This window comes from Myotis myotis, unplaced genomic scaffold (assembly GCF_014108235.1).
Source record: "Myotis myotis isolate mMyoMyo1 unplaced genomic scaffold, mMyoMyo1.p scaffold_m19_p_17, whole genome shotgun sequence".
NCBI lineage: Eukaryota > Metazoa > Chordata > Mammalia > Chiroptera > Vespertilionidae > Myotis > Myotis myotis.
Genome location: NW_023416321.1, coordinates 20,127,601 through 20,153,640, shown reverse-complemented (window position 1 = coordinate 20,153,640; position 26,040 = coordinate 20,127,601). Strand labels below are relative to the sequence as shown.

The following is a 26,040-nucleotide window of genomic DNA, read 5'->3' as shown; positions in this document are numbered from 1 at the left end:
GAACTAATTATTTCTGCCTCCATGCCCACAGTCTATTATTGACCTAATTTTACTGGCTTTTAATTATTCATTAAAGCGGCTGTCTCTTCTTTCAGTCTGTGAACATCTTGAGAGCTAGGGCCCTGTTTTATTAGTCTTTATTAGCCTTAGCATCCAACAGTGACTGGCACATAGTTGCTGCTCATTAAATGTTTGTCGAATAAATGCACAGATGAATGGAGTAATTGACACCATCTCCCCTGATATTCATGCAGTTTTATAAGCTGCCATTTCCCTGACCTCATACCTCAGAAGCATTCTAGACCAGTGTTAGTCCAAGCATGACCTGTCTGCAAACTATTTGCTGCCAGTTCGTGATAAGGTAAGCACAGAAACTGAGTGAGCAGTCAGACATTTTTAAGCAATTTGACAGTGTTTTATGTCCATTAGACCTAACAGTTTTAAAAACTGGACTTTTATTTTGTATGTCTTTCTTTTTATGTCATTTTTCTAATAATTCATCCCCACTGTATTTTGCGATAGTATCATTCTGCAATAGATTAGAATTTAAACATCAATAGCCTTTTCTTTGGCACAAGTAGGCTGAGAAGTATGGTTCCAGATTGCCGACCTCACTAGAATACTCATGGTTAAAGCCAACGGAATCCCGAAGACTCAGCCCTCCCTTGCCGGGTCCCACCCATCACTGCTTGTTATCACATCTGAAGCACATGGAATTGTCTTTTATTCCTGTTCAGATTTCTCATATTTTCCCAAATCTGGCAGGTTAAGGGAATGAAAGCTGTTAGTAGTCTGGGCCTAAACAGGAAGAGGAGAAGGCTGGCTGGGGGGGGGGGGGGGGGTCAGAATAGAGTTTGGGGGGAAGGGTCAATCTGGGAAGAGAATGCTGGAATGGAGCAGAAGACTGCCCTGAGGAGGGTGTGGACAGGTTGCCCTGAGGAGATCACCCTAAGCCAGCAGGCTGGAGGGGCTGGAGGAGGGAGGAGTTTGAAGGGGGGTAAACATGGAAGGCCTTGGCAGTGGCATCTGAGCAGATGAGAGCTGGGATCTTGAAGGTGGAAGGATGCAGTTTCAGGACCAATGAAAGGAGATATGGAATCCTTTCTCAGAAGGGGTGTTAAACACGAGGCTCTCATAACCCCCCTGAGGCAGTCAAGGCCAAAACCATAAATAAGTAGGTCACGAAGTGATACAGTAGCCTTCCTCCTTTCAGCTCAAGGGGGAGAAAGAGGATAAAATGTGACATCTGTAGGTACCTCTTTAGAAAGGGAAGGTCTGAATCTCAGGCCAAAAAGGCAGCAAGAGCAAGACTTGATTACAGCCTGATCGATGGCATTAGAATATTTAAAGATCAAGACAGAGGAAGATTAAGGGGCTCAGAAAGACAAAAGTTGATGATGTTTAATAAGCAGAGAAAAACATGAAGTCTAGAGCTGCTGGTCCAGGAGAGCCAGCTCCAAGGTCTCAGGCAGGGCTGGGGAGCGATGCCTCTGCAGTGTCTGGGCAAACCTCCCTGAGGACCCGCCAGCTTTCTCTCCTCTGATTCCAGAATCTCCTGCTGCTGTGACCTTCTCATCAGGAATTCTGCTTTCCACAAATAATTGCCTAGAGCAGCGGTTCTCAACCTGTGGGTCGAGACCCCTTTGGCGGTCGAACGACCCCTTTCACAGGGGTCGCCTAAGACCATCCTGCATATCAGATATTTACATGACGATTCATAACAGTAGCAACATTACAGTTATGAAGTAGCAATGAAAATAATTTTATGGTTGGGTCACAACATGAGGAACTGTATTTAAAGGGCCAGAAGGTTGAGAACCACTGGCCTAGAGGGAGGGACCATGCTGCGCATCCATTTGAGCATCTGGTCACCTTGATAATGATGATGATGATGATAGGGATGGTGACTATAGCTAACCTTCTTTACGCCCTTGTTATGGACCAGGCACCAGTCTAAGCCATTTAAAAATAATAATTCATTTAAACCTACCTATGGGGTAGGTATTCCTAACCCCATTTGAAAGACAAGAAAATTGGCTCAGCCAGTGTGGTTAGTGGTTGAGCGTTGACCCATGCACCAAGAGGTCACCTATTCAGTTCCAGGTCTGAGCACACGCTGGTGTTGCAGGCTCGATCCCCAGTGGGGAGGGGAGCATGCAGGAGGCGGCTGATCTCAATGTTGATGTTTCTCTCTCATCGATGTATATCTCTCTCCCTTTCCCTTGCTCTTCCTCTAAAGTCATTTTTTTAAAAACATATTTAAAGATCAGAAAATTGAAGCACTGTTAAATAATTTCCCAGGCTCACACAGCTTGTAAGCAGAAGAGCCAAGCCTCAAACTCAGGCTGACTCCAGAACCTGCACTACACTAGACCACCTGCCAATTTTGTCGAGAACAATAAATTGGCAATCTGGTTAGTGCACCCATCTCTTCTGGGATTGGTTGGGGTGAGTCAGTGCCAAATTCAGCAAGACCAACTCTGGGGCACTAACCAAATGGGGGTTTTGCAAGACTCTAGACTGAGTGCTTCATCTAGAAAGTGCCACCCTGTGTGCCTAAGCCAGTGTGACCAGCTGGCTTCCAGGGCAACGTCCCTCCCCATTTCAGAACCCCAAACCTCATCAGGGCAGGTGGAGCTGGGAATCAGGAGGCTGAAAACTAGGCTTATCAGCTCTGTGACTTTAGACACCACCGTCTGTGGGCCTCAGTGTCCTCATGAGTAAATTGCATATTGAATCAAAAAATCTCTTAAAATAACTCCCTTTCTAAATGAAGAATCAGTTGGACCAATGAACGCACTGGCTGTGGCCCAATGTGCTGAGAAGTGGATGGAAGGGAGGATGAGGGTGAGCACAGCAGGGCACAGAAGCCAAGGCAGTTAGGTTCAGAGTTTGATTTCAAAGCCACCACTCTGGAACCGTGCTCCGCCAGGAGTGGCTACGGAAGGAAAACGGTAGAAGTCAGTTCTGTCCAGCTGGAAGCGCTGGAGGAGAACGTTTAAGGGCTGGAGGAGACGTGAGCTGCTCTCCAGAGCTGGGGGTGCACTTGGAAGCTAATTAGCCCAGGCGGATGAAGACCCGAGGTCTGGCCAGGCGGCTGACCCCACCCTGGATGCTCGGCCGAAAGGGGGCGCTGTGGCCTCCTCCCCGCCCTGCCCCTGGATTCCTAGCTGCTTTCCCCAGCTATAACGCATTGCGCGCCCGCTGCCCCCTCCGCAGCGTTCAGGCGCCGGCTAGTCTTGCAGGTCACTGCCGTCTCCCCCTCTCCCCTCTCTTGGGGTTACCAGGTTCAGCCCCTGGGCAGGCACTTAGTTTGTAGAATGAAGGGTTGAATAAACGAATGAATTAAAATGAATGAATGAGAAGGGTTACCCTCGCAGAGCTTTTGCGTCTCTGCGCGCACCCGGCGCGTCAATGCCAACGGCGCAGGGAATAGGGCCCAAAGCCCCCGGCTGGAGGGAGGGCTGGCGGGGACCCTGTCCTGGCCGGCTGCGGGGCGGGAACGGCCCAAACGCAATTCCCATTTCTTCACCTGGTTTCCGAGGAGGCTCTGCTCAGTCGGGGCTGCGCTGTTCTCCAGCCTCCAACAGCCTGTCTCTCTTAGATACGCCAGAGTCCCCCAAACTCCTTGGACTCCCCAGGCCCCTACTGAAAGTCGGACGGGAGGTGGGAGGCCGCCTCCTTTCCCGTCCTCTCCCTCACCCCACACCACCCCCTCCCGCCCCAATCCCTGGCTTCTCCCTAGACTGCGGCGGCCGCCACCGCTGCCAGCGAGTCCCGCCGATTGCTGCAAACCGGGGCGCAGGGAAAGGGGGTCAGCGCGGCTAGGGCGCTCGGAGCAGGCCCAGGGAAGAGGAGAGGACAAGGAGGCGGGGAGGGAACGGAGGGGCGCAGCACAGAGGAGGGACTGAAGTGGAGGGGAGAGGGAGAGAGGGGAGGGGAGGGACGCCGCGGAGAGGGGGCGGGGAGCCGAGGCGAGTGGCTGGGCGGACCAAGGGGGAGGCGGCGGAGGCGAGGCGGGCTCCGGGCGGGCGAGAGCTAAACGGGAGCCGGACTTTGGTAGGAAGGGGAGAGCGAGAGCCCGCCGGGCCCAGCCGGGCGGCAACAGAGGAGCCCAGCCACTCACCCCGCCCGCCACCGGCGCGCGCTCCTCTGGGATGTCCGAGGGACCCAGGCGTTCAGGACGGTGACCGAGCGAGCCCGAGGATCCGAGGATGGGACGGCGCCCGCGGCTCCGGCTCATCAAGGTAAGCCGGAGCCGGTCAGCCCTCGAGGCGGCCGCCCCCAGCCTTGGGCCGGCGCGGGACGTGGGTGGATTGTGGGTGTGATGGGGGGATCTCTGGACAGAGCTGAGCACAGGTCTGGGCGCGGCCGGGGTTTGAGGGGCAGCCCAAATCCCTCTCTGGACCTTTGAAGCCGGCGTTGGGCAGATGGGGGAGAACCCCGGTGAAAAAAGGAATCGTGGTGGCGAAGCTGCCGGGATGTTGTCGGAGGAGGGGGTCCGCCCACCCGGGTAACCAGCTCTGTGAGGAGAAATCGCTTTAGGCTTTGCAAGTGCAAGCTTGGTTCCACCTCCTGCCCCTCCCATTGCAGACCTGGGCCCGAGACTGGGGGCTCTGGAGATGGGCTCCCCAACCCGCCTACCGGCCCCAGCACCCTTGCATTACTCCCCCACTCCGCACACCCCGCCCTGTCCCTTCCTGCCCCTTCCCTCCGCGAAGAGCTACAAATCTGAGGCAATAACTGTCCCCCCTGCCTCAGAGCTTTTGAGCAATATCGCAGTCTCCTGGGAGAAGACGGTGCACCCAGCGCAGGGTTCCAGGGCTCAGTTCCTCCGCGGCGTCGGCCCCCTGCGGGAGCGCAGCCTTTGCACCCGCGGTCCCCGAGCTGCGCAGTTGCCCGCGCCGGCTCGCTCCTGCCCCGGGTCTGGCGATGCGATTCTGGCGCCCGGAGTTTAGGAAAGTCGCCAGACCGCAAGTCCAGCGATTGCCGGCTGAAGTTCAGGGGCAGTTGGGGGCAGCCCTCGGGCGGTGTGCGTTGGAAAAGGCTGGGGTCGACAGGCTCGCGGCTAGTGACAGCCACTTGCCATTGCCCGGCGTTTTCCAAAGTGGTCCGGAGTGCAGGGTGTGGGCACGTAAGCAGCAGACGGAGGGAGAGGCAGGTGGGCCTCCGCGCTGCGGCCGGCCAGGAAGCTCCGCAGGGTCCCCGGTCTGAGCCAGCTTGACTGGGTTCAGTGCATTTAAAAGCGGTTACATTCACAAGAATTGAATGGGGGGAGGGGAGTGACTTCATTTCCATCAGTTATTAAACCAACTGTACCTATACCAAGTCACAAAGTGGTTTGAGTGACACCACCAAGATTTTAAAATGTAACTGCTACCATTTCATCAGTTGAGATCTTACGAGTTACTGGGTCTTCCATCCTCTTCCCCCTTCTCCCAAATAGTTGTAAGTTGTTGTTTTTTAAATGACTGAGGGTTGCCCAGCCAGCGTGGCTCAGTGGCTGAGTGTCGACCCATGAACCAGGAGATCACAGTTCTAGTCCCGTCAGTGCATATGCTCGGGTTGCTGCTTCATCCCCAGCATGGGGCGATCAGGAGGCAGCTGATCAAGGAATCTCTCTCATCATTGATGTTTCTATCTCTCTTTCTCTCTGAAATAAAAATATATATATATTTAAAAAGTAAAGAAAATGACTGAGGGTTGGTTCAATGGAACCCATATCCCCTTCACCATCCATTAACTGAGAACTGGGGGTGAACCCAGGATTATTTTCTGGGTGATCAAGAAGACAGGGAGAGGGAGGCAGGAAGAAAAGCATCCAGAGAGGTTGAAGAGATGGCATTGAATGACAATATTCTCCAAAAGGCTAGTGTGTCTAAATTCACAAATCAGACCAAATTTGATGTTTTAAATGGATTCAAAGGTTTGAACTGTAGGGGTTTTTCTTTTTGTTCCTTTTTAAGTTTACTTGCGAAACCGTAAATGTTCTTCCTTTGGCCTTTGTTAGAATCGTGCGCAAATCTCTACTTAGAATGATCACTTTTTTCTAAAAGAAGACATTTTTTTCTGTTGGTGCCTATGTGTTTTTCCTACTAGGTGGTTAAGTGATGGTAATGAATTCAGTAAGTGCTCGATAAATACCGAATAAGTGAGAGGCAGTGAATGAATGGGCAGCTAATGCTGGTTGCATTTAAGTACTCACTTTTCTTTCTTTCATTTATGTACCATGTAGAACTTACTGGGTATTGTTCTATCTGCTTTGCAAAAAAAAGAAAAAAAAAGGTCACTTGGTCCTCATAACAGCCCTTGGAAGTAGGAATTATTACTGAGGCACAGAGAGGCTATGTAATTTAGTCAAAGTGACACAGCCACTGAGTGTTGGAGCCAGAATTCAAACCCAGGCACTGTGGCTCTAAGGTTTTGTTTTGTTAGCTTTTATCAGAAAAACATTATAAGCTACTTACATTTCCCCTTCTGCCTGATGAGAGCGCAGGTAATTTCGTCAGCATGAAAGTATGAATCTAGGGGCGTTAATCCAAAATCCAGCTCTGTCCCCACCAAGTCAAACAGTGTTGGGAAAGAATCCACTTGGGGGCCCTGAACTGGGTACAGAGAACTGGGGAAGAGTGTTGGGGCAAGAACACACGAGTGTGTGGGAAACGTGTTGTGTGTGTGTGTGGGGGGGGGGGGGGTGAGTGTGCATGAGAGAAGTGTGCGTGTGTGTGTGTGTGTGTGCATGAGAGAGTGGTTGTGAGTGTGAATGAGGGGAAAATGAGGTATGCTTACATGTTTGTGGATGTGAAGGAGGAGACAGGTGAAATATTACCTCTATCCCCAGGGGAGGGGCTGTGGAGCACCCCTGAGTCACCTACCCACCAGCCACAGCTCCTCTAAGGGAGACCCCAGTGTAGCTCGAAAACTGTGGGTTCTGGTGAGTGTGAAGGGTGGGTTATTAAAGGAGAGTGAGTTTTGAGGAGGGAGCTGGTTTTATTGCTGTTGTCATTGTAAAAGCAATCTAACTGCATTATATAAAGTTTGGAAACCAGAGGATAAAATTATGGCAACCTACCCCTCCTAACACAGCTGTTACCATTTACAAATAATCCCTGCGTCGACCTATGAACCAGGTCACAGTTCGATTCTGGTCAGGGCACATGCCTGGGTTGCCAGGCTCGATCCCCAGTAGGGAGCTTGCAGGAGGCAGCTGATGGATGCTTCTCTTTCATCGATATTTGCATCTCTCTATCCCTTTCCCTATTTCTAAAAAAAAATCAATTTTTAAAAACCTATTTTTAAAAAAATCCCTGCAGGCCCTTTTTCAAGTACAGGTTTGGCCATCGGACACGCCCTCTCACTTACTGTGTCACAGCCTGAGTCTGTCCCATGTTATTCCTGAGCTTCCAGAGGGAGACTGTCAGCATCTGCGTATTCCCTGTGCATGAATGTTCTTTGCATCCCTATATCAGTGCACATTTGGGCCATTTCCAAATTGCTGCTTTGACAAACCGGGTTTTTGAGGGGAGCATTGGCAGGAGGGATACCATGGGAAAATAAGTGAACTCATTGAGGGGTCATGGGCTGCCATGGGGTGTGAGGACAACTGGCCTAGCTACCACCAGAAGTAAAGCAGGAGAGGGGGCTGACAGCCAGGCCACGCCGTTCCCATTTGATATGGCCAGCCCTGGAAGGGCATGACTCGGGCCGGTCCAATTCTCAAGAGGGCATAGATTTATGGAAAAGCAAGACACTGACCCAGGGCAGTGAGGATGAGCTCAGGTGGAAAACCCATGCTGCACTCTCTCTAATGTTTGGCTCCTTGGAGAGCATCCGCAGCCAGCAGGGTTCAGCTGCACAGGAGTCTGGATGAGTGAGACCATTTTGGAGCTAAGGCCAAGTGGCGATTTTAGCTCCAGTGTTATATTCAAAATGAATTTGTTAGTGACAAATGACTCCTGTATACTTAGATTCTCGGGGGCTCCTATCAGCAGAGTCCCTTGGAAGGAACACCATCAAGTCCTTTTTATTTTTATTTTTAAAAAAAATATTTTTATTGATTTCAGAGAGGAAGGAAGAGGGAGAGAGAGATAGAAACATCAATGATGAGAGAGAATCACTGATCAGCTATCTCCCGCACACCCCCCACTGGGGATCGAGCCTGTAACCCAGGCATGTGCCCTTGACTGGAATCGAACCCGGGACCCTTCAGTCCACAGGCCAACGCTCCATCCACTGAGCCAAACCAGCCAGGGCGATCAAGTCCTTTTTAAATGCTGGTCTTTGGACTTGTTCTCTTGGCCAGCCACCACTCACTCCATTCAATGTGACAGTCAGCATCTCCTTATACAAATGAAAACATCAGGTGAAGCAGATCTAGGCTCGAATTCTGACTCTACTATGAAGCTCTGGGCAAATTAGGTTATCACTCTAAACCTCGGTTTCTTCATCTGCAAAAAGGGGGGAAAGAGAACCTACTTTATGGAATAATCAGAATAACTTCATGAAATGTCAGGCGTGAAATTAAGCACAATCGCACAGTGTCTGGCACGTAGTAGCTGCTTAATAAATATTAGCTAGTCACGTAATCAATCTTACTAAATTTTATCAAAATTTACCAAATTTTAAAAAACCATCACAAGGAGGAGTTGTGAGGGGATAGTGGAAGAAGGAGTGGGTGGTAGTATAGAATCTGCCCCAGGTCCTTTGCACAGTCCCTGGGAAGAAAGGATGGGGCCCCCTGCTGTCAGCTGAGCTCAAAGGTCAAAGGACAGATGTACCTGCAATTGGCCCTCTGAACATCTCTGATATGTGAGAACATTTGACAATAAAAAGAGAGACATGTAAGGAGGATAATACAAGATGACTAACTCACTGGTGCAAATAATTATTTTGAAAACAACTAGCTGGATTCTATTAAGCAACAGATTGTTTTCTTATTTTTATTGAATTTATCAGGGTGACGTTGGTCAATAAGAGTATACAGGCTTCAAGGATACAATTCTATAACACATCATCTGTATACCTATTGTGTGTTCACCACCCCAAGTCAAGTCTCCTTCCATCACCATTTATCCCCCTTGACCCTCTCCTACCTCCCCTACCCCCTTTCCCTCTGGTAATCACCATACTGTTGTCTGTCTACATAAGCAACAGATTATTAACCATTTCATTTTAGAGTAAGTGGTGTCTGCTTCAACAAAACTGAGAGGCTGGAAAGCAGAAGGGAGGAAGGAGGGAAGAAGATTGGGGGATATGGACATGCACTGGGTTTTCTGGGAAGTGGGCATGTTGAGGGGCAGTTCTAGGAAGTGGTTCCTTGTACACAGAACATCCAACTCAAATTCTTTAGCCAAACGCTTTCTTTGACATCTGTCACCCAGCAGCCATGAAACCATTTCTGGGATCTTTGTGGCTACCCTTTCTGCCCTAGAAACACAGGCAATTTCAGGATTCCACCCCTTGCTCACTGGGCCTCAGAGAGCAGCCCCAGGGAGGTGTTTAAAGGTGAGAATTGTGGCACCTGCCCCCCTCCACCTGTCAATCATTCCCAACCTCCTGCCAATCTGGCTATGAGCCAGGGCGCCTAGGTCAGAGCCCAGGACAGAAACTGGCCTGACTGGTCCATCTGCTTCCCAAGCTGCAGAATTAGGAGGTGGGGGTTGTTCTACGCTGACTGACTGGCTACAATCTGGAAGCCACCCATGGCGAGGCACAACGGGACACAGTTGAACCTTTAAGTGCTGGGAGGTCGAGACCTTTGGGAGGGTTGGGACAAGGTATTGTTCAGTATCCCTGGCAGGTACATGGAAGGCAGCCTGCCTAGGGTGACAGGCTAGAGTGAGAGATGGATGCATGGACTTCCCCCACCCCCACCCCATTTACAGCAGGGATTATCCCCCTAGCCTCCTTGGCAGGAATGGTTTCCAGGAGTACCAGCTATTTCTAGAGGAACAGCAGCCCCGCCAAGGTGGGGACAGAGTTAAGTGGGGAGAAGGAGGGAGGCTTGGGGATGAAGGGCTGGGTTCTGCAGGCTGGGATGAAAATGGGGCTCAGGAGGGGTTTGGCTACCCTGGAGGGCTGAAGAAAAGCCCTGGGCTGTATAAGGCCCAGCCGTCACAGGTCCAGGCCCCCTGCGCTGGGAGCCCAGCTGAGTGCCCGTGGGCCTGCTCAGGGTGGACGATGTTATTATATGAAGTGTGGGCATCATGCAGAGAGACAGACAGTGACAGGCAGACACAGAGAAACCAAACGTGGTGCCAAGATGGAAACAACTGGCTAAAGTTAGAGAGAGAGAAGTATAAAGAGGGGGGCGAGAGGGAGAGGGAAATGGAGAGGGAGAGGGAGAGGGAGATGGGGTGAGGGGCAGAGAAGTGATGGCAAGAAAAAGACCCTTGCGTCTTTTTGTTCATTCTTGCTTTGAACTCTCTTCCTAACACGGAGAGAACATGTGTCCCTGGTTTTGAAGCCAACGATAGCATTCCCTGGAACTGCCTCCCCCTCGCCATTTCTTAGAAGATTCACCTCCCCATCCCTAACCTGCTACGTGGAGCCTTCCTGGGCTACCAGAGAGCCCCAGAAAGACGGTGGGCCCATTACCATGGAGACGTTTACTAACCAGACCCCACATGGACCCTTGGTGTGGGGGCTGCTGGTGCATGTCTGTGGGAAGGAGCTCCCCCCTGAGCCCACACTCTCCCACCATCCCCAGGGCAGAACACCCCCCACAGAGTTCAGAAGGAACAGAAAATAAAGGGGGAGGAGAGGCCTGTGTGGCCAGTGGGACCTGCTGCTTTCACTGGGGAGGTCCCTCCCCTCACTCCTCCCTTTGACACTGAACCTAACCATCACTCTCAAGACCCTCCTCCTCCATGGGGCCTTCCCTGATGAGCCAGCCATCGATCTCTCTCCTTCAGCTAAAGTAGGGCTCCTCAACCCAGCTGTGGGGAAGGATCACGTGGAATCTTCCAACCTGCAGCAGATGGACAGGTGGGCCTACTGTGCGTGATGACTGTGCAGCCTGCTCCACAGGACTCACCTGGAGAGTTGGACGACATCTGAATTGTTCTAGACCTAGCATGTCAAACTCAAAGACTAACTCAGGCCAAATAAATGAGGCATGCGGCCCGCAGGCCATGAGTTTGACATGCTTGGTCTAGACCCTGTTCAATGAAATGAGTCTATTAATAATGTGTGTGGACAAACTTCTATCAAAGTTTCCAAACACTCGCTTACACAGTACCAGTTGCAGCCTGCACCAGTCCTGACCACCCTCTGAGCAGCATTGGTCTAAAGCCCTCCCTTGGGGCCAGAATTCAATGCCGGGGATCCCTGATTCACTTTTCCTGAGGTCTGGCCACAGGCCATGCTCTTCACCTCCTGCTGTGAGGACTGGAGGATGGAGAGGTTCTTTCTGGCAGCCTGGGCTGGGCTGGGCTGACTGACTGAAGCAGGAAGAATGGGGTGGGGTGGGGGTAGAGGGGTCAGAATAGCCTGGGGGGCAGCAACCTTTGGTTTACTCAGAGCCCTTCCCCCTCCTCATTCCATTCCCCCTCCTCATTCCATTCCCCCTCCTCATTCTCACTCATCAAGCTGCACCTTGTCACAGAGGTGGGAGAAGACTCATGACACTCAGTGGTCCGAAGGCTCTGGTGAGACAGGGTGGGCTCAGCCCAAAGCTCACAGGGCTCAGCCCCATATTGGTTCTAGCCCTTGTTCTCCCCAGAGATAAGGGACCCCCATCTGCTTCAGGGCTCCTGGACCAGCTCTGCCCCCGGCCTCTGAGGAGCTGGCCCTGGCGACAGGCAGCATTGCATGCCCCCACCCCCGGGGGAGCTCTGTGAGGGGAAGGACTGCCCAACTGGCCAGGAGAAGTCATTCCCACCAGAACTCATCCTCAGACTGAGGCCAGGAGGTGGGCACATGGTTGGTTCAAGGCCATGGGCTTTGCTAGACAGAGTTCGATCCAGGGCCCCTTCCTGTCTTGAAGGCCCCTTTCTCTTGTTCTCCCATTCTTTCCAGAGTTCCCCTCCTCTCCCCACCTTCCTTCCTCCTTTTCAACCCCCATGATGGACAGGTGGTGGGTGTTTTCAGAGCTGGGAGGAAGCTGCAAAACCCTCGAGCCAGGGTTTCCCAGTCTCAGCACTGTTGACACGTGGGGCTGGGTGGTTCTTTGCTGTGTGGCTGTGCTGTGCATTCTAGGGTGTCGAGCAGCATCCGGGCCTCTATCCACGAGATGCCAGTAGCACCATCCCAGTCATGACAACCAAAAATACCTCCGGACATTGCCACATGTCCCCTGGGGACAAAACTGCCCCTGTTAACAAGCACTGGGTTGGTTCAGCTACCCTCCACCTGGTGACACTTTAGAATCACCTGGAGAGCATTAAACACTACAGTCCGAGTTTCCTCTCAGACCTGCGGGGCCAGAATCTCTAGAGCTGAGCCGGAGACAGAATTTTCTATCTCCCGGACGCCAAGCGCTCTCTGGAAACTTCTGATTTCATCTAATTCACAGGCAAAGAAACAGACAGGGCCATTGCCTATCTTACGGACAATTACGTGGTCATTGCTAATCTCTGCCCTAAATCTCACTGCTCAGTGAGGTTTGGTGGCCTGGCCGTCCCCTTTACGCCAACCCCCATGGCCTCGGAAGGCGGTTGCTTCTCCAGAAAAAGCAGCCTCCAAACTCCTATTTTCGAATAGAATCTAATTTGCCATGGCCCTGTCTGTTTCTTTGCCTGTGAATTAGATGAAATCAGAAGTTTCCAGATGATCTCACTCTGCCTTCCCAGCCTGCTCCGCATCCCCTTCCACAGGCAGCTTCTCAAAGGACACTCCGTTCGGCCCACAGTGAAATCCCCTCACTTTACACGTGTCAGAGAGCGGGCTGAGGTGAGAGCGCAGCTGATACTGGCACCTGCGTGGCTGGTGTCTCCACGCGCTGTCCCCCGCACACACCTCGGCTGTCTCCCAGAGTAGCAGGTGCCTCCCCTCAGGGGTGGTTCCCCAGTTTCTGGGAGCCACACTCAGCCCCTGCTGAGCAGCCCCCGGGGGCAGAGGACAGATCAGAGTTCCAGCCAGGCTCCACTCCCACCAGAACCAAACTCAACCCTTCCTGTGTCCCCGCTGACAGGGCCCTGCTGCTGCCTCCCACCCCCCAACCCTCCCATTCCCACTGCCAGCTCTTAGGGAGCCAGGCTGCAGCCCAGAGCCAAAGGTCAAGAGGGAAAAGAAAGCTACACCTTCTCTTTTGGAGGATCCATGCTGGGGGTAGGGGTGGGGGTGGGGGTGGGAGGGAGGCAGGGGCTCAATCCCAGGGCTGGAACATCTGGACGATGGGAAGATACTACGGGCTCCAACTCCTTGGGGCTGAGGATTAAATGAGAAAAATCATGGGGCCTGGCACTGTGGCAAGTCTTTAGTAAAAGCTGGGATTTAGAGGAAGGAAGGGAGGGAAAGAGAGGGGGAAAGAAGAGAAGAGAAAGAGGCAAGATGGAGAGGTGTAGAGATTAAGACCAGGAGAGAGGAAGGTAGGTAGGAAAGGGTCAAGGAGGCCAAGAAGGCACAGACTATGAGAAAATATTGAGAGAATCCTAACTGGAGGGGAGGAAATGAGTGGGTGAGAGGCAGAAAAGGAGGCTAGATGGGGGTGGGAGGGAGGTCAGCAGTGCCCCAGGGCGCTGCCCACCACCCCTCCCTGTGCCAGCAAATCTGCATCATTGACAGTCATGCACGGGCCATTTTGCTGGTGGCTGCTGGGAACAGAGTGGTGATGGGAAGTGGGTGTCCTGGGTGGGCAGGGGACCCGTCATGTAGCGCTTGTGGGGAGAAGGCCCAGTCAGGAGGAAAGCAACTTGTACAGACCAGTCATCACTACCACTCGTTCACTGCTCACTCTGTGCTGGCCCCATGCTGTTTCAACTGCACCATATTGTTGAATCGCCCCAAGAGCTTTAAGGTATAAATACTTTGTGCCTATTAGCCCCATTTACAGATGGGAAAATTGAGACTCTGAGATGTCCAATGATTTGCCCAAGATCACACAGGGAGGAAGAGGCGGATAAAAGATTCCAGTGTGGGTCTTTCTGACCCCAAAGTCAGAAGTCTGTTTCTACCCCCCTGTCAATCCTGGAGCCAGACGTAGTTAGACCTGGGAAGGAGCGTAGGGAACACACTGCCCTCCTCGTTTTACAGACCAGGAAACGGGTGGGAGGGGCAGGGGAGTGACTTGTCCATGGTCACAGAGCAAGTTTGTCAGAGTCAGAACAGCATCTCAGCCCTGCACTTCGCGCCCCCAGACACTTTTCTCCTTCAGCACACCCCGCTGGAGTCCAGGGTGGGGATCCATGCGGGAAATGGAGACCAAGAGCAAGAGAGAGCCCCTGGTGGCCGGGAAGGAGATGCAGGAGTAGGAAATTAACCCACCAAACGTCCTGGTGAGAATCATGAGGGGACCCCTTGGTCAAAGGGGGCAGAAAGTGAAAGCCAATCTGCTCATTACTGTGTCAGCCGTTCATTAATTCACTCAACAAACATGCATCGGGACCTACTCTATGCCAGGCTCCACTGAGGACAAAGCCAAACCCAGACCCTGCCTTCAGGGAGCTTATGACCCAAGCGTATAGTATATCTGGGACCCTGGGATGGGGTGTGTGCATTCCAGAGCCGGGGTTCCCCAGGTCCTCTGCTCCTCAGGGGGTGACACAGGCAGCCTGCTGCTTTCAGCTCTGCTGGGGAGCCTCATTAGGGGAGCAGAGGAGTGAAGTAGCAGGGGCCGGGGCGGGGCACACCCTGAGCCCAGGAAGAAGGCCTGGAGGCGGGGAACACCACGCATGTTCCCCTCCCTGAACTGTAGGCAGGAGATTTTCATTCCCATTTTTCCTCTCTGCACAACAGTAACTTAAGTCAATTAAATGTAATAATAAATTATTTCTCGTCTGCCTAGAATAGTCTTTCACTGCTCACCCACTTTGGGGGAAGTGCAGGCTCTTTGCCTTGAGATGGGGCAGGTTGTGGCTGTTATGGGAAAAGGCTTGGGGGGGCCGGGGGGGGGGCTGGCCGGGGCAGGACGGGTAGGAAGAGGGTGCTCAGAAGTCCTGGGCAGTCAAGAGCGCTGAGAAAAGGCATCGCTGTCCTTTGTCCCCAGTCTAGTTTTACTCTGGCTGGTGAAAAGGCACCCCCCTCAGGGCCCAGCTCCGCTGGTGCACAGCCTGTAATTCTAACCCCCACTGACACCTCGGCTGGCACCTCTGTGCGGAGCAGAAACTGCACAACTCCCTGTGGGCCCTGCCCTTCCCGAATCGTCATTCTGTAACTACAGGTGTATCTCCTGTAGGCACAGGTTTCAGAGAACTGACTGCTCATGTTTTATTTCTGCAACCTGGTTTTTAAATGTAACAGGGGGGCCAGCTTTTTGATGAAATCTTGATTTATGACCTTTCCTCTTTTCATATTTAGATTTTCTTCTCTTGGCTTTGCTTGAATCAGGCTATACCTTACAAAGCACATATCTGATAAGGGTTTAATGTCCAAAATATGTAAGGAACTCATACAACTCAATACCATATAATCCAGCAATCTCACTTCCGGGTATGTATCCAAAGGAAACAAAATCACCATCTAGAACTGGTATCCTGACCCCCATACTTATTGCAGCATTATTCACAATAGCCAAGACATGGCAACAACCGGTGTCCATTGATGGATAGGTGGATAAAGAAAATGTGGTATATATACACTGGCATATTATTTAGCCACAAAAAAGAATGAAATCTTGCTTCTTGCAACCATATGGATGGAGCTTGAGGGCAGTATGCTAAGTGAAATAAGTCAGACAGGGAAAGACAAATGCTATATGACCTCTTATATATGGAATTTGTAAAAAATGGAACTCATAGAAACAGAGGAATCGCTGGTTGCTGGGGTCGGGAGGGAGGGCAGGCGGGAATGGGTGAAGGTGAAAAAATACAAACTTCCAGTGTTAAGCTGAATAGTTTGGGGGACGTAATGTGCAACGTGGTGACCATAGTTAACGATATTGTGTTGCATATTTGAAAGTTGCTATGAAACTGAATATTTCAACTCCTTGAATGTAGAATCAGCCCAGCAAGAGTCTTAGTGAAATCCCTAAATGGAATGGTTTAAAAAAACAAAACTACTTTCCTTTTAAGCTGAAAAAAAAAAAGCCCTTCCCACTGGAAAGCTTACAGAGAAGGCAGAACAGCCTGACTGAATGGGGGGTGGGAGGGCTGGTCCAGCCTGCACCCCTCCCTTTCCTGTGGGAAGCCTGCTGTGCTCCCAACCTCTGTAACAGGAAGATTCTGGGGCCCACAGCCACCAAGTTGTGGTAATGACCACATGGACACTTGTAGGGGACTTTAAGCTTCAGATACATCCTACTCCTGCTTTCCCCCCCAAGGTGACCCACATCCCTGTGATGGAGTAAGAAAGGCCTCCTTGCCCAGAGGGGCCAGTTAACTCCCCTGAAGGCACACAGTCCACAGGAGGTCTGGACTCAGAGCTCAGCAGAAGGGGAAGGGACTTTGCTGGGAGGTCACTCTCAAACCATGCAGCTGCCGCGCTGTCAGAGGTCTTCCTGGGCCTGGGGGACGGGGGCTTGGGGGGCTCTCCCAAGCTGAGCAGCAGAAGTTGTTGTGAAGGGGAGGGAAGGCAGGACCCCTTCTCCTGGCTCCTCATGAACGTTTAGGAGGCAGCTCCCCCTGCCTCCAGCTCCCTCTTTTCCCTTTAGAGCCCTCCCTGAAAGGTTAATTACCAAATCATCCCATCAAGGGAAACTGCACTTTGTGCCTTTAAAGACCAAACTGAGCTTCAGCAATGTAGTTATTTATGGTCTCTAATAAGCATTTTCTGGGTGTGATTAACCTTTATGCCAAAGTCACCCTGGGATTTGGGATGGCAGCTTCAATTCCTGCTCTGCGCTGGCCTGGGAGTGGGGGCAAGGGGAGCAGCCGGAGCAGGCAGCTGACACACTGTGCCCCTTCCACCCCACCCTCTATGCCCAGTCCTGCACCCTCCTCTACCCATCCCTTCTCCCATGCCCTGTCCTGACCTGAGCCATCCCCTCCTCCATCTTTCATCCACTTAAAAAAACAGACACGGATTGCCTGCTTACTGTGTCCTAGTCCTCACTCAACAGCTGAAAACAGTTCAGTGACCTGGAGCACCTCAACTGTGAAACCCGTATGAAACGGGAAGCATGAGACCTACCTGTCTGCTTTCTGCAGCGCAGTGCCCCTTGGTACAGGTGAGTGAGCCTAGCACTCCACCAGCCTCAGATCCTTGGTGCCATTTTTGGAGAATGGTAAACCTTACGAAGTCCTGAAGGCTTGGTTTGTCAAAAATTGTTCTGAGCCCGGCTGGTCTGGCTCAGTGGTTGAGCATCCACCTATGAACTACTAGGAGGTCACGATTCAATTCCTGATCAGGGACACATGCCCAGGTTTCGGGCTCCATCCTCAGTAGGGGGCATGCAGGAGGCAGCTGATGGATGATTCTCTCTCATCATTGATGTTTCTATATCTCTCTCCCTCTCCCTTCCTCTCTGAAGTCAATAAAAATATATTTTAACAATTGTTCTGAAAGGAGAAAAAGTGGCGAGGGCTGATGTTGGGGGCGGGGGAGGGAAGCAGATGGAGGCATCCGAGAGAGTGGCAGTTCCCAGGTCAAACCACTTTGAGGTCGCCGTCAGAGAGGATGACAGGTACAGTTGGTGAGGCCCGGGCCTCCGATGTGACCCATTTGCCATATGCTCTGGGGATTTGGGGGTTGTGAGGCCTCCTTGAGAAGTGGCAGATGCTGGGCACCCTCCCCTGGAAAATGGTTGTCATTACACACTGCTTGTGCATTTACTTACAGGGTTTCGTGCCCCTACCCTTGTGTGCTTGAGGACCCTCCATTAAGGAACTCTCAGCTTCAGAAAGAAATAAACAGCATCCTTGAAACTCTGGGGCCTGTTCCTACAATGCGGCAATTGCCTGTTGATGGAGATAGAAAACTGCAGTGAATGTTGAAAAGGAGAGCAATGGATGGTGGGAGGAAGTACACAGGAAATACTCCCGATTTTTCATGGAAGTGTGATTCAGGAATCAGCCAGAAGCCTCTTCAAACCCTTCCGCAGAGCTTGACGTGGCACAGACACACGTTCTGTGCAGAGCTGACCTTTCCTGAGCGGAAAGGTTGGTTCGGGAATATTAAGAAGCCCTTTTCTTTGCATAATGCAAAGCCAGCCCTCTCATGGTAGAAAATGACTCTGCGACCCATCATACCCAAGAAGGAGATGTAAGGGTCAGGGTTGTAGGCAGCCAGCCAAGGACAGGCTAGCCCTTTGTCCTGGGGCATTTGGTTTGGTTTCATGATGAATCCGGATTGCTCTTTTCCTCAATGAACCTGAGACACTAAGACGCGAGGCTAAGACGTGTGGCTGGTGTATTTTCCATCTAATTAGAACCCTGGGGCGTGAGTGCTTTGTCTCGAGGCTGTTTCATGCATCTGGGGCTAGTCCAGGGTCCCCCTCTGATGGTGTCATGAGCACCAGGATCCAGCGCATGTACAAAAGAGAGGGGGGGGACTGAGTTGCTCCACTTTGGAGGGTGAGGGAAAGTGCTGCCAAGCGGAGGGGCTGTGGAGCTGGCTTTTGAGGCCACCAGGGCTCACCAGGTGAAGGGTGGGCCAGGCTGAGGAGGGGCGAAGGCCTGCAAGAGCACAGGTGTGTGGACACCCACAGGATCCATGCACTGATTGATAAGCAATTCCACGGGAATGAAATGCGGTATTTTAAGGGGATCTGAAGACTGAAGCACAAAGCGCAACTTCAGGGTCAGAAGGATAATGGTGGAATGTCAGGCAGCATGACTGATAATCTGGAATAGAGTGTTTCCGTTTCTTTAATTTGCCTGTGGCTGAGCTGCCTCTTGGAGCCCCACTTCCATTCTCTGTGTGTGTGTGTGTGCATGTTGGGAGGAAGGTGGCAGGGAGTCCTATTCTCCTTCTAGAAGGAGCCCCTGGCCCCCTGAGCTGACTGAGCAGCTCCTCTCCGGGAACAGAGCAGAGCTGGGTCCCTGCTGACTGTTGAGCTGAGCAGTGCAGGTTTGTCCCCGAGGACTGCTCTCTGCTCTGCCAGCAGAAGCCTCTGGCTGGCCTGGTGGCTTTCTCTTCTCTCCAATTCTGCATTTTCACTTGGAAAATAAGAGTAAAGATATTTCGCCATCTCTCTGGTGACTGCGAAGTTTAATTACTGATTAATAAAGTGTTGGAAGTTCCTTGGGGCCTGAGAATTGAATGGGTTCGTTGTAATATCTCCCGAGTCCCAGGAGTGAATTCGCTAACCCAGCACCGTTTGCTGAGCAGCCGGGGTCTGGGCACCAGATGGGGGTGCAGGACTGGGTGGGGGTGCTTGGGAGCTTGACTCAGTAAGAGCACAGAGACACCTATGATGTGAAAAAGGAGTGTGCCCGTGAGTGCATAGTCAACAAGCCCACTAAGGACTCAGGCAGGGCACTGAGGGGACAACATATGTGAATTATCAGGGTCAAGGGGCGGGGGTGGCTTCCTGAAGGAGGTGGTGGCAGGACAGACTCTGACTGGGAGTGGGGAGCACTCGAGTCCACCTTGGAATTTAGGGTAGGAGAGAGGGGAGCACGGCCTGCCGTTGTCATTGGACAGGTGTGGGAAGGAGCAGCTACCCAGAAGTGGGTGGCACTGGGAGGGGCAGAGCGGGGCAGGGCAGGAGAGGACATTTGAGACAGGTGAGCATGGAAAGTTCGCCTCTGGAAAAGGGCAAGTCAGTTTGCTTCTGGACTGGGGGAAGGTCCTGAGGTCCAGAGGGGTGAGTGGAGGGAGAGGAGTGCGGGGGAAGGGAGGAGGTACTAGTACAGCCTTGGGGAGGGGGGGCGGGGGATGGTGGAGTCTAGCTTGGGCAGAAGGCATGGGAGCAGGGCAGGACCAGGATTAGGGTGAGGCCAATGAAGCATTCTCCTCAAGTGCAAAATGTAAGGTGCCCCAAATCTCAGTAATCAGATAAATACTATTTTAATATTATTACTGATCTTTCCTTTTACCTCAGGTGCCAATATAGCCCCGCACTGTTACTGATCTTGTCTTAAAAAAAAAAAAAGGTTTTGAATATTTTGTTCATCATGGATTTTTGCATTAATTTAGAGTTCTTTTAATATTGCATTAAAATATTATTTATCTTGAGTACTAAATTTTCTGGTCCCCCCTTAAAATTTGTACCCGAGGCGATGCTTCGCTCTCCTCACCCTGTTCCCGGCCTGTGAGTGAGGGCTGTGCACCCACCCCCCTGCCCCTCCTCTAAGCTAGCCATTTGCTCAGTGGGACTCAGACAAGCTCCTCCGTCTCCCCACCTCGTTTTCCCGCTGTGAAGATCACAGGGCCTGCACTGTGCAAGTCTTCAATAAAAGCTGCAGAGAAAACTGAGGCACAGAGAGGGCAAGTAACCTGTCCATGGCAACACAGTGAAACGGGCTGGACGCCAGGTCTCTTTTGACTTTAAATCCACAGGAAGGGTGGTGACCTCGAGGGAGGGGACACAACAGTTGTGTGGGGTGTTACTGAAGAAGGGGCAGCCCTCCAGCTGTGGGGTCCACACCACTCTCCTCCCAGTGGGCTGGAATTCCGGAATCAGAGCGACGCCGAGTCCCTGGGGAATGTGAGGGGTGCCGGTTCTCCCTAGAACTGGGCAGCTGTCTTTCCAGGCGCATTTGTTTCTTCATCTCTCTGGGCCTTAATTTTCTCAACTGTAAAAAGGGACAACCACCCCTGCCCCAGGGAGAATTAAGCGCCATCGCAGATGTAAAAAGGCTTGATAAATGGTGAGGCACAAGTTGTAGGGGCTGGTCACTAGCTGGGCAGGGATGAGGCCGGGAAGCAGCTGACTGAACAAGAAAGAGGCCAGGAGAGCTCGCAGCTCCAAAGGGAGGGGGGGAGGTGCAGAATGAGGACCTATGAGCTGTGGGGCTCAGGGTGTTGGGGCACAGTTGGGCCATGCTTGGGATCCCATGTGAATGGACGCAGCTTTCCTAGGCAGATTGTTTAGTTGGGGCCTTCCTTCTCACTGGGGGTTCTCTAGCTCTCAGGGAGAAAATTTACCTGCCCTGGGGATCTGGGCCCCTGCTCTTACCAGCCTCCTTTCCAGGCCCCTCCAAGAGCAAGGCAGCTCTAGATCAGGCAGGGAGGATGGGGCGGGGTAGGTGGGGGAGGGGGTTGTGTGTGTGTGTGTGGGGGGGGATTTGGGAAGACACATGGATGAGAGGAGAAGAGGGTAGGCAAGAAGCTGCAGGCTGGACTGCTCATGGCAGTCTAACCATGTCCCTCATCCCCCTGTGCCCACAGGCCCTTCTCCTCCTGGGGCTGAACCCCGTCTCTGCCTTCCTCCAGGACCAGCACTGCGAGAGCCTGTCCCCGGCCAGCAACGTCTCTGGTGAGTACCCTCACTCTGCTCCTGCAAGAGTCTAGCCCCGCCACCTGCCACAGCCCATCACCTGCCCCACCAGGATTCCTGCACAGAGCCATGCCTAAGGCAGGAACAGCAGAGATTTCCTCCCTTAGGTCCAAGCAACTCCTCTCCCCAGGGATGGAGTGCCGTGTTAAGGCGGATCCTGAAACTGTGGTGGGAAAGAGAGCTGTGACTAGGTAACAGTGTCTGCCACACACATGGGGTGGGGGTGGGGGGGGGGCTTGTGGCAGTGTGCTGGGTAGTTATCTGCCCTGCTTTGGGGTGGGCAACAGCGCGGGGCTGAGCTGTGGCTCTGGCATTGGGGAGGAGAAAGACTGTGTTCTGTGTAGAGGGCTAACTCTGTGCCAGACGCTGCCAGAGGTATCTGAGCTATATTAACCCGGGTAGGTGCTGTAATCCTCACTGTACACATAGGGGACTGGAGCACAGAGAAAAACGAGCAAGGGCCAGAGCCAAGATTTGAGACCAGGCAGGCTGGCTTCCAGATACGTTTTCAATACCAAGCTCGATAATGCCTCAGTGAAAATACTGCATAACTGCAAATATGACTAATACTTGTATAACTTTTTTTTTTTTTTTTACAAAGGGCTTTTGAATAATGGTCTTATTTCATGTTCACAAGAGTTTAAGACTCATCTGAGGGAACTTAGGCACAGGAGAGTTAGATGGGGAATTTAGGTCTTTGGCTTTGCCTTGTCAAGACCATGCCTTTTCTAACTTGGGGTGTGACCCCTGAGCCCTCACCCCAGCTCCTGCGATGCTGCTGCTGGGCAGGTGGGAGGTCTCCCTGCACCTGAGAGTCTAAGGGAAGCTCAATCTGTGGTGATTTATTTCCCTCTAAAGGTCTCTCCTCCATTCAGTCCAAAAGGCCTACTCTGTAGCTGGGTTGAGGGGAAGGTACTAGCCATGAATTGCTCACTACAATGCAGGTGGCAGGGAAATGAGATCAGGAGTGGTATGAATCCAGGAAGGCTTTCTGAAGGAGGAGGTTCAAGGTGAGTCTCTGAGAAACTCTGAGTGCGGACTGGCAGAGAAGACCCAATGCTCTGAGTCAAAGCTAGAGTTGACTGAAGACCAGCAGCTGAGTTTGGTGAATTTTCCATCTGGCTGCAAAGTTGGCTAAGCTGGGTCATGGGGAACGGGGAAGTTCTTGAGCAAGAGTCTGGAGTGCTAGTGGAGGGAGACTGGGAGGGAGGACACCTGCTCAGAGGCTGGGCTTGAGATGAAAGCCCCTGCCCGTAGCCCCACATACATGGGGGCCAGGTCAGGCTCCATTAATTTGCTTGTTGTGTTCAGGAGAAGTGACATCCCTGAGCCACTGCAGGTATCACCTGTCCTTGGAGGCAACAGGCCGTGATGAATGCCATTCATGCGCCGATGATTTGTACTCTGTGCCATTACCTCCATCTTGGCCCAGCATGCGGGGCTTCATGGCACACAATCCATCACCCTCTACAATGGCCTCTGATAATGCGCTATTTGTCTTTGGAACCAAGACCTACCCAGACCAATGGGTACTGGTAGACAGATGGTGAGGGTGGGTGGAGGGACGGGGACAGATGGATGGGCGTCTGGCCAGGGCAGCTAGCACTGAACTGGGGCCTTTGGGGGTCTTCTCACATGCCAGGAATAGGGAGAGGGTGGGTCCCCGGAGCCATCATGTGGCAGATCATAGACTTGGCAACTCATAAAATCATGTCATGAATATGACAATGCCAGAAAATAATGGAATTATTAACTAATGACAAATGCAATCATGTTATTGACAAGAACCCATGTCATCAGTCCCAAGCCCTGTCTTAAGGTCATGAATAATAACAATCATTAATGATAGCTTATATTTATTTTGCGTCCACTAAGTGTAGACACCATTCTAAGTGCTCTAATCTCATTCAATCATCAAACAGCATAGCCAGGAAGTATTTTTATCCCCATTTTACAGAAGGCTCAGAGAGCTTTGATCACTTGCCCAAGCACATACAGTTACTAAGCAGCCACTCTAAGATTAGAAGCAAGTGGGCCCGACTCTAGACTTTCCCATCACCACGTTATGTGGCTGCCCAGAGAGCCGTGGTGCCCAGGGCCTAGTGTGGTCCATCATCCTGGGAGGCAAAGTCACCCCTGCAATTTCCCTTGCTCACACTGGGTTTTGACATGGCCCCTAATTGTCCTCCAGACCTACTATGTGCCTGGCACTGTGCTAGGTATTGAGAATGCAAAAATGAAAAGCCCACAGACCTATAGGACAGGAAGCCCACCCATTTGTCCTGATGAATCACACACTCTACAAAGGTATCTTTCTTCTCCGCCCAGACAAAGAGGAGGCAGCTCAACCACAAGGTGGTAGAGGAGCAGGACTCACTGCCTGCCCTCTGCCACCCTCTCCAGGCTGGTGACACAGGCAGAGCCCCTGCCCGTTCATCCCAGCAGCACCTTCCTCTGGGCATGCGTGCGTGCGTGCGTGCGTGTGTGCATGTGTGTGTGTGTGTGCACGTGTGTGTGTGTGTGTGTGTGTGTGTGTGTGTGTGTGTGTTCCAGAAGCTGCCTCCCTCTCTGAACAGCCTTGGCCGAGTCCTGCTCCTGGGCTTAAACCAAACAGGAGGATGGGCTTCCCAGCCTCAGGGCTGCTGCCAAGTGCCCACCTACTCTGGTTACTCAGAAACCCCTGATGAGAGACCCGACATAACTGGGGCGGGAGCCAGGCTCCAGGCTCCCTCGGAAGGACCTGCTGAGCACATTTGCACCCCGAGCCTGGTGGGAAGGGAACTGTGCTACCTGCTTGGAAGAAGACACCAGTGCCCTATCATGCACAAGCATTAAATAGCTACCTTCAAAGGGTTCTTATCTGTTCATTAAAGCAGGCCTCCACAAACCTGACTCAGCAAGGGTTTCCTCAAAGGCAGGTGGGAGCCACCCATGCTACGCCTCTTCCCTCCATTCGCAAGCGTTTGGGGTAGTCTGACCACACTGCCCCCATGAGCCATGAGAGTGTGGAGTCCCATGCATCTTCTCTGTGCACATGTGGGGAGGGAGGAAGATACAGGACCAGTGTTGCATTGGTCCACTTGATTCTGCCCCGCTCCCCACCCCCAAGTGACAGCAGTGTCAGCACGTTAGGCACACCAAGCACACGCCTGCCTCAGGACCGTGTACTTGCTGTTCCCTCTGTCTTGAACACTGTTCCCCAGATATGCACATGCCTCCCTCCCTCGTTTCCTTTAGGTTTCTCCTTAAGTGCGCTTTAGACACAACCAATTAAAATAGAGCTCCTGTCTATCTCCTCATCCAGCTTATTTTTTCTCCATAGTATTTCTCATTGCTGAACAGATCTGTCTGTTTGGGTGCAACCAAGTGCTATGAGGGCCGGCTGCCCAGGCTGGGGCCAGCTGTGGTGCAGTGGGAAGAGCCTCGCAGACATTAAACACCAACATTCAAACCCACTTATGCCTATCGGTGTCTGTGTGACTTTGGCTAGGCCATGTGACTGCTTGGGCCACCGTTTCCTTATCTGTAAGACAGAGAGAATTAGCACCCATGCTGGCAGGTGGTGTGAGACCCACACAGTAGGTGCTACAGAATCCACAGTCCAGGGGCAAATAGCGACGGCCCTGCCCATTCTCACCCCCAAACCCTAGACCAGCTGTGGGTGGTGCCAGGGCTCGGGGCATTGGCTGGTGCCTGGTCCTCAAGGCCAAAAGGGCCATCTGCTCCGTAGCCGGTGCTCAGTCCTGCCCTGCCCTCTGTTCTTCGTGGTAGGGACTCTGGGGAAATGTCCAAGGCAGGAAAGAGAGGGAGAAGGAAGAGAGGGAGGGGCAATGCGACTGACTGAGAGGGTGTGTTAGGCAAGTCTCAGGTGCTGCCACACGTGACATACAGATGACATCCCATTTAATCTTCCCAGTACCTAGCTCAGGAGGTACTTGAATGAATGAGTAAATGGACAACCTACTGAGGAAGGTCCGATGGTGCCGTTAAATCAGATGGTGTATATATAAAGCGCCTGACAAGTGCCCTTCACACAGTCAGTCCTCAATAAATGTTACTCATTCCCCAATGCCTCGTGGACTGTTCCCCTTCCCTTTATTGGCACAAAATGTGGTGTCATAGAAAGAGCACTGGATTTAGGGTCAAAAACACGTGACTATGTGTCTTGGTTCTTTCACTCATTGACTCATGACCTCAGGCAAGTCACTTGCTTCCCTGGGCCTCAGTTTGCTCATCTGCCAAAAGGGGATAATGACATTGTAGGGTGGATGAGGATCCAACAAAACATATGAAGGAAAGTTTTACAGAAGCAGAGCATGGTTCATAATATTACCCCTCCATTCCCATGGCCACATGCCTCCAGTTACTCCCTCTTCCGGGCTCAGCACTATCGACATGACCATGACATTAAAATCTTAACATGTTTCCTCACTCCGTGAAGCAATTCAGGGATGCTGTGCTGTGGCACAGTGCCAGGACCTGGCCCACCCCAGCCACCTGGCCCACCGTCTCCTCATAGCCATAAAGCCCCAGTCCAGATTTCTTTCTCTTTCAATTAAACC

At 52.1% G+C, this 26,040-nt stretch overlaps 1 protein-coding gene across 1 annotated transcript in view; it reads left to right on the top strand.

The window, feature by feature from the left end:
• Nucleotides 1-4,003: 4,003 nt before the first annotated feature.
• The window catches only part of CRHR1 (corticotropin releasing hormone receptor 1), a 38,429-nt gene continuing 16,392 nt past the window's right edge, over nucleotides 4,004-26,040 (top strand). Inside the window, exons 1-2 of the mRNA XM_036340666.1 lie at nucleotides 4,004-4,247; nucleotides 21,370-21,457. Coding sequence (XP_036196559.1) covers nucleotides 4,215-4,247; nucleotides 21,370-21,457 — 121 coding nt within the window. The 5' untranslated portion in view covers nucleotides 4,004-4,214. The remainder of the gene's footprint in view (nucleotides 4,248-21,369; nucleotides 21,458-26,040) is intronic.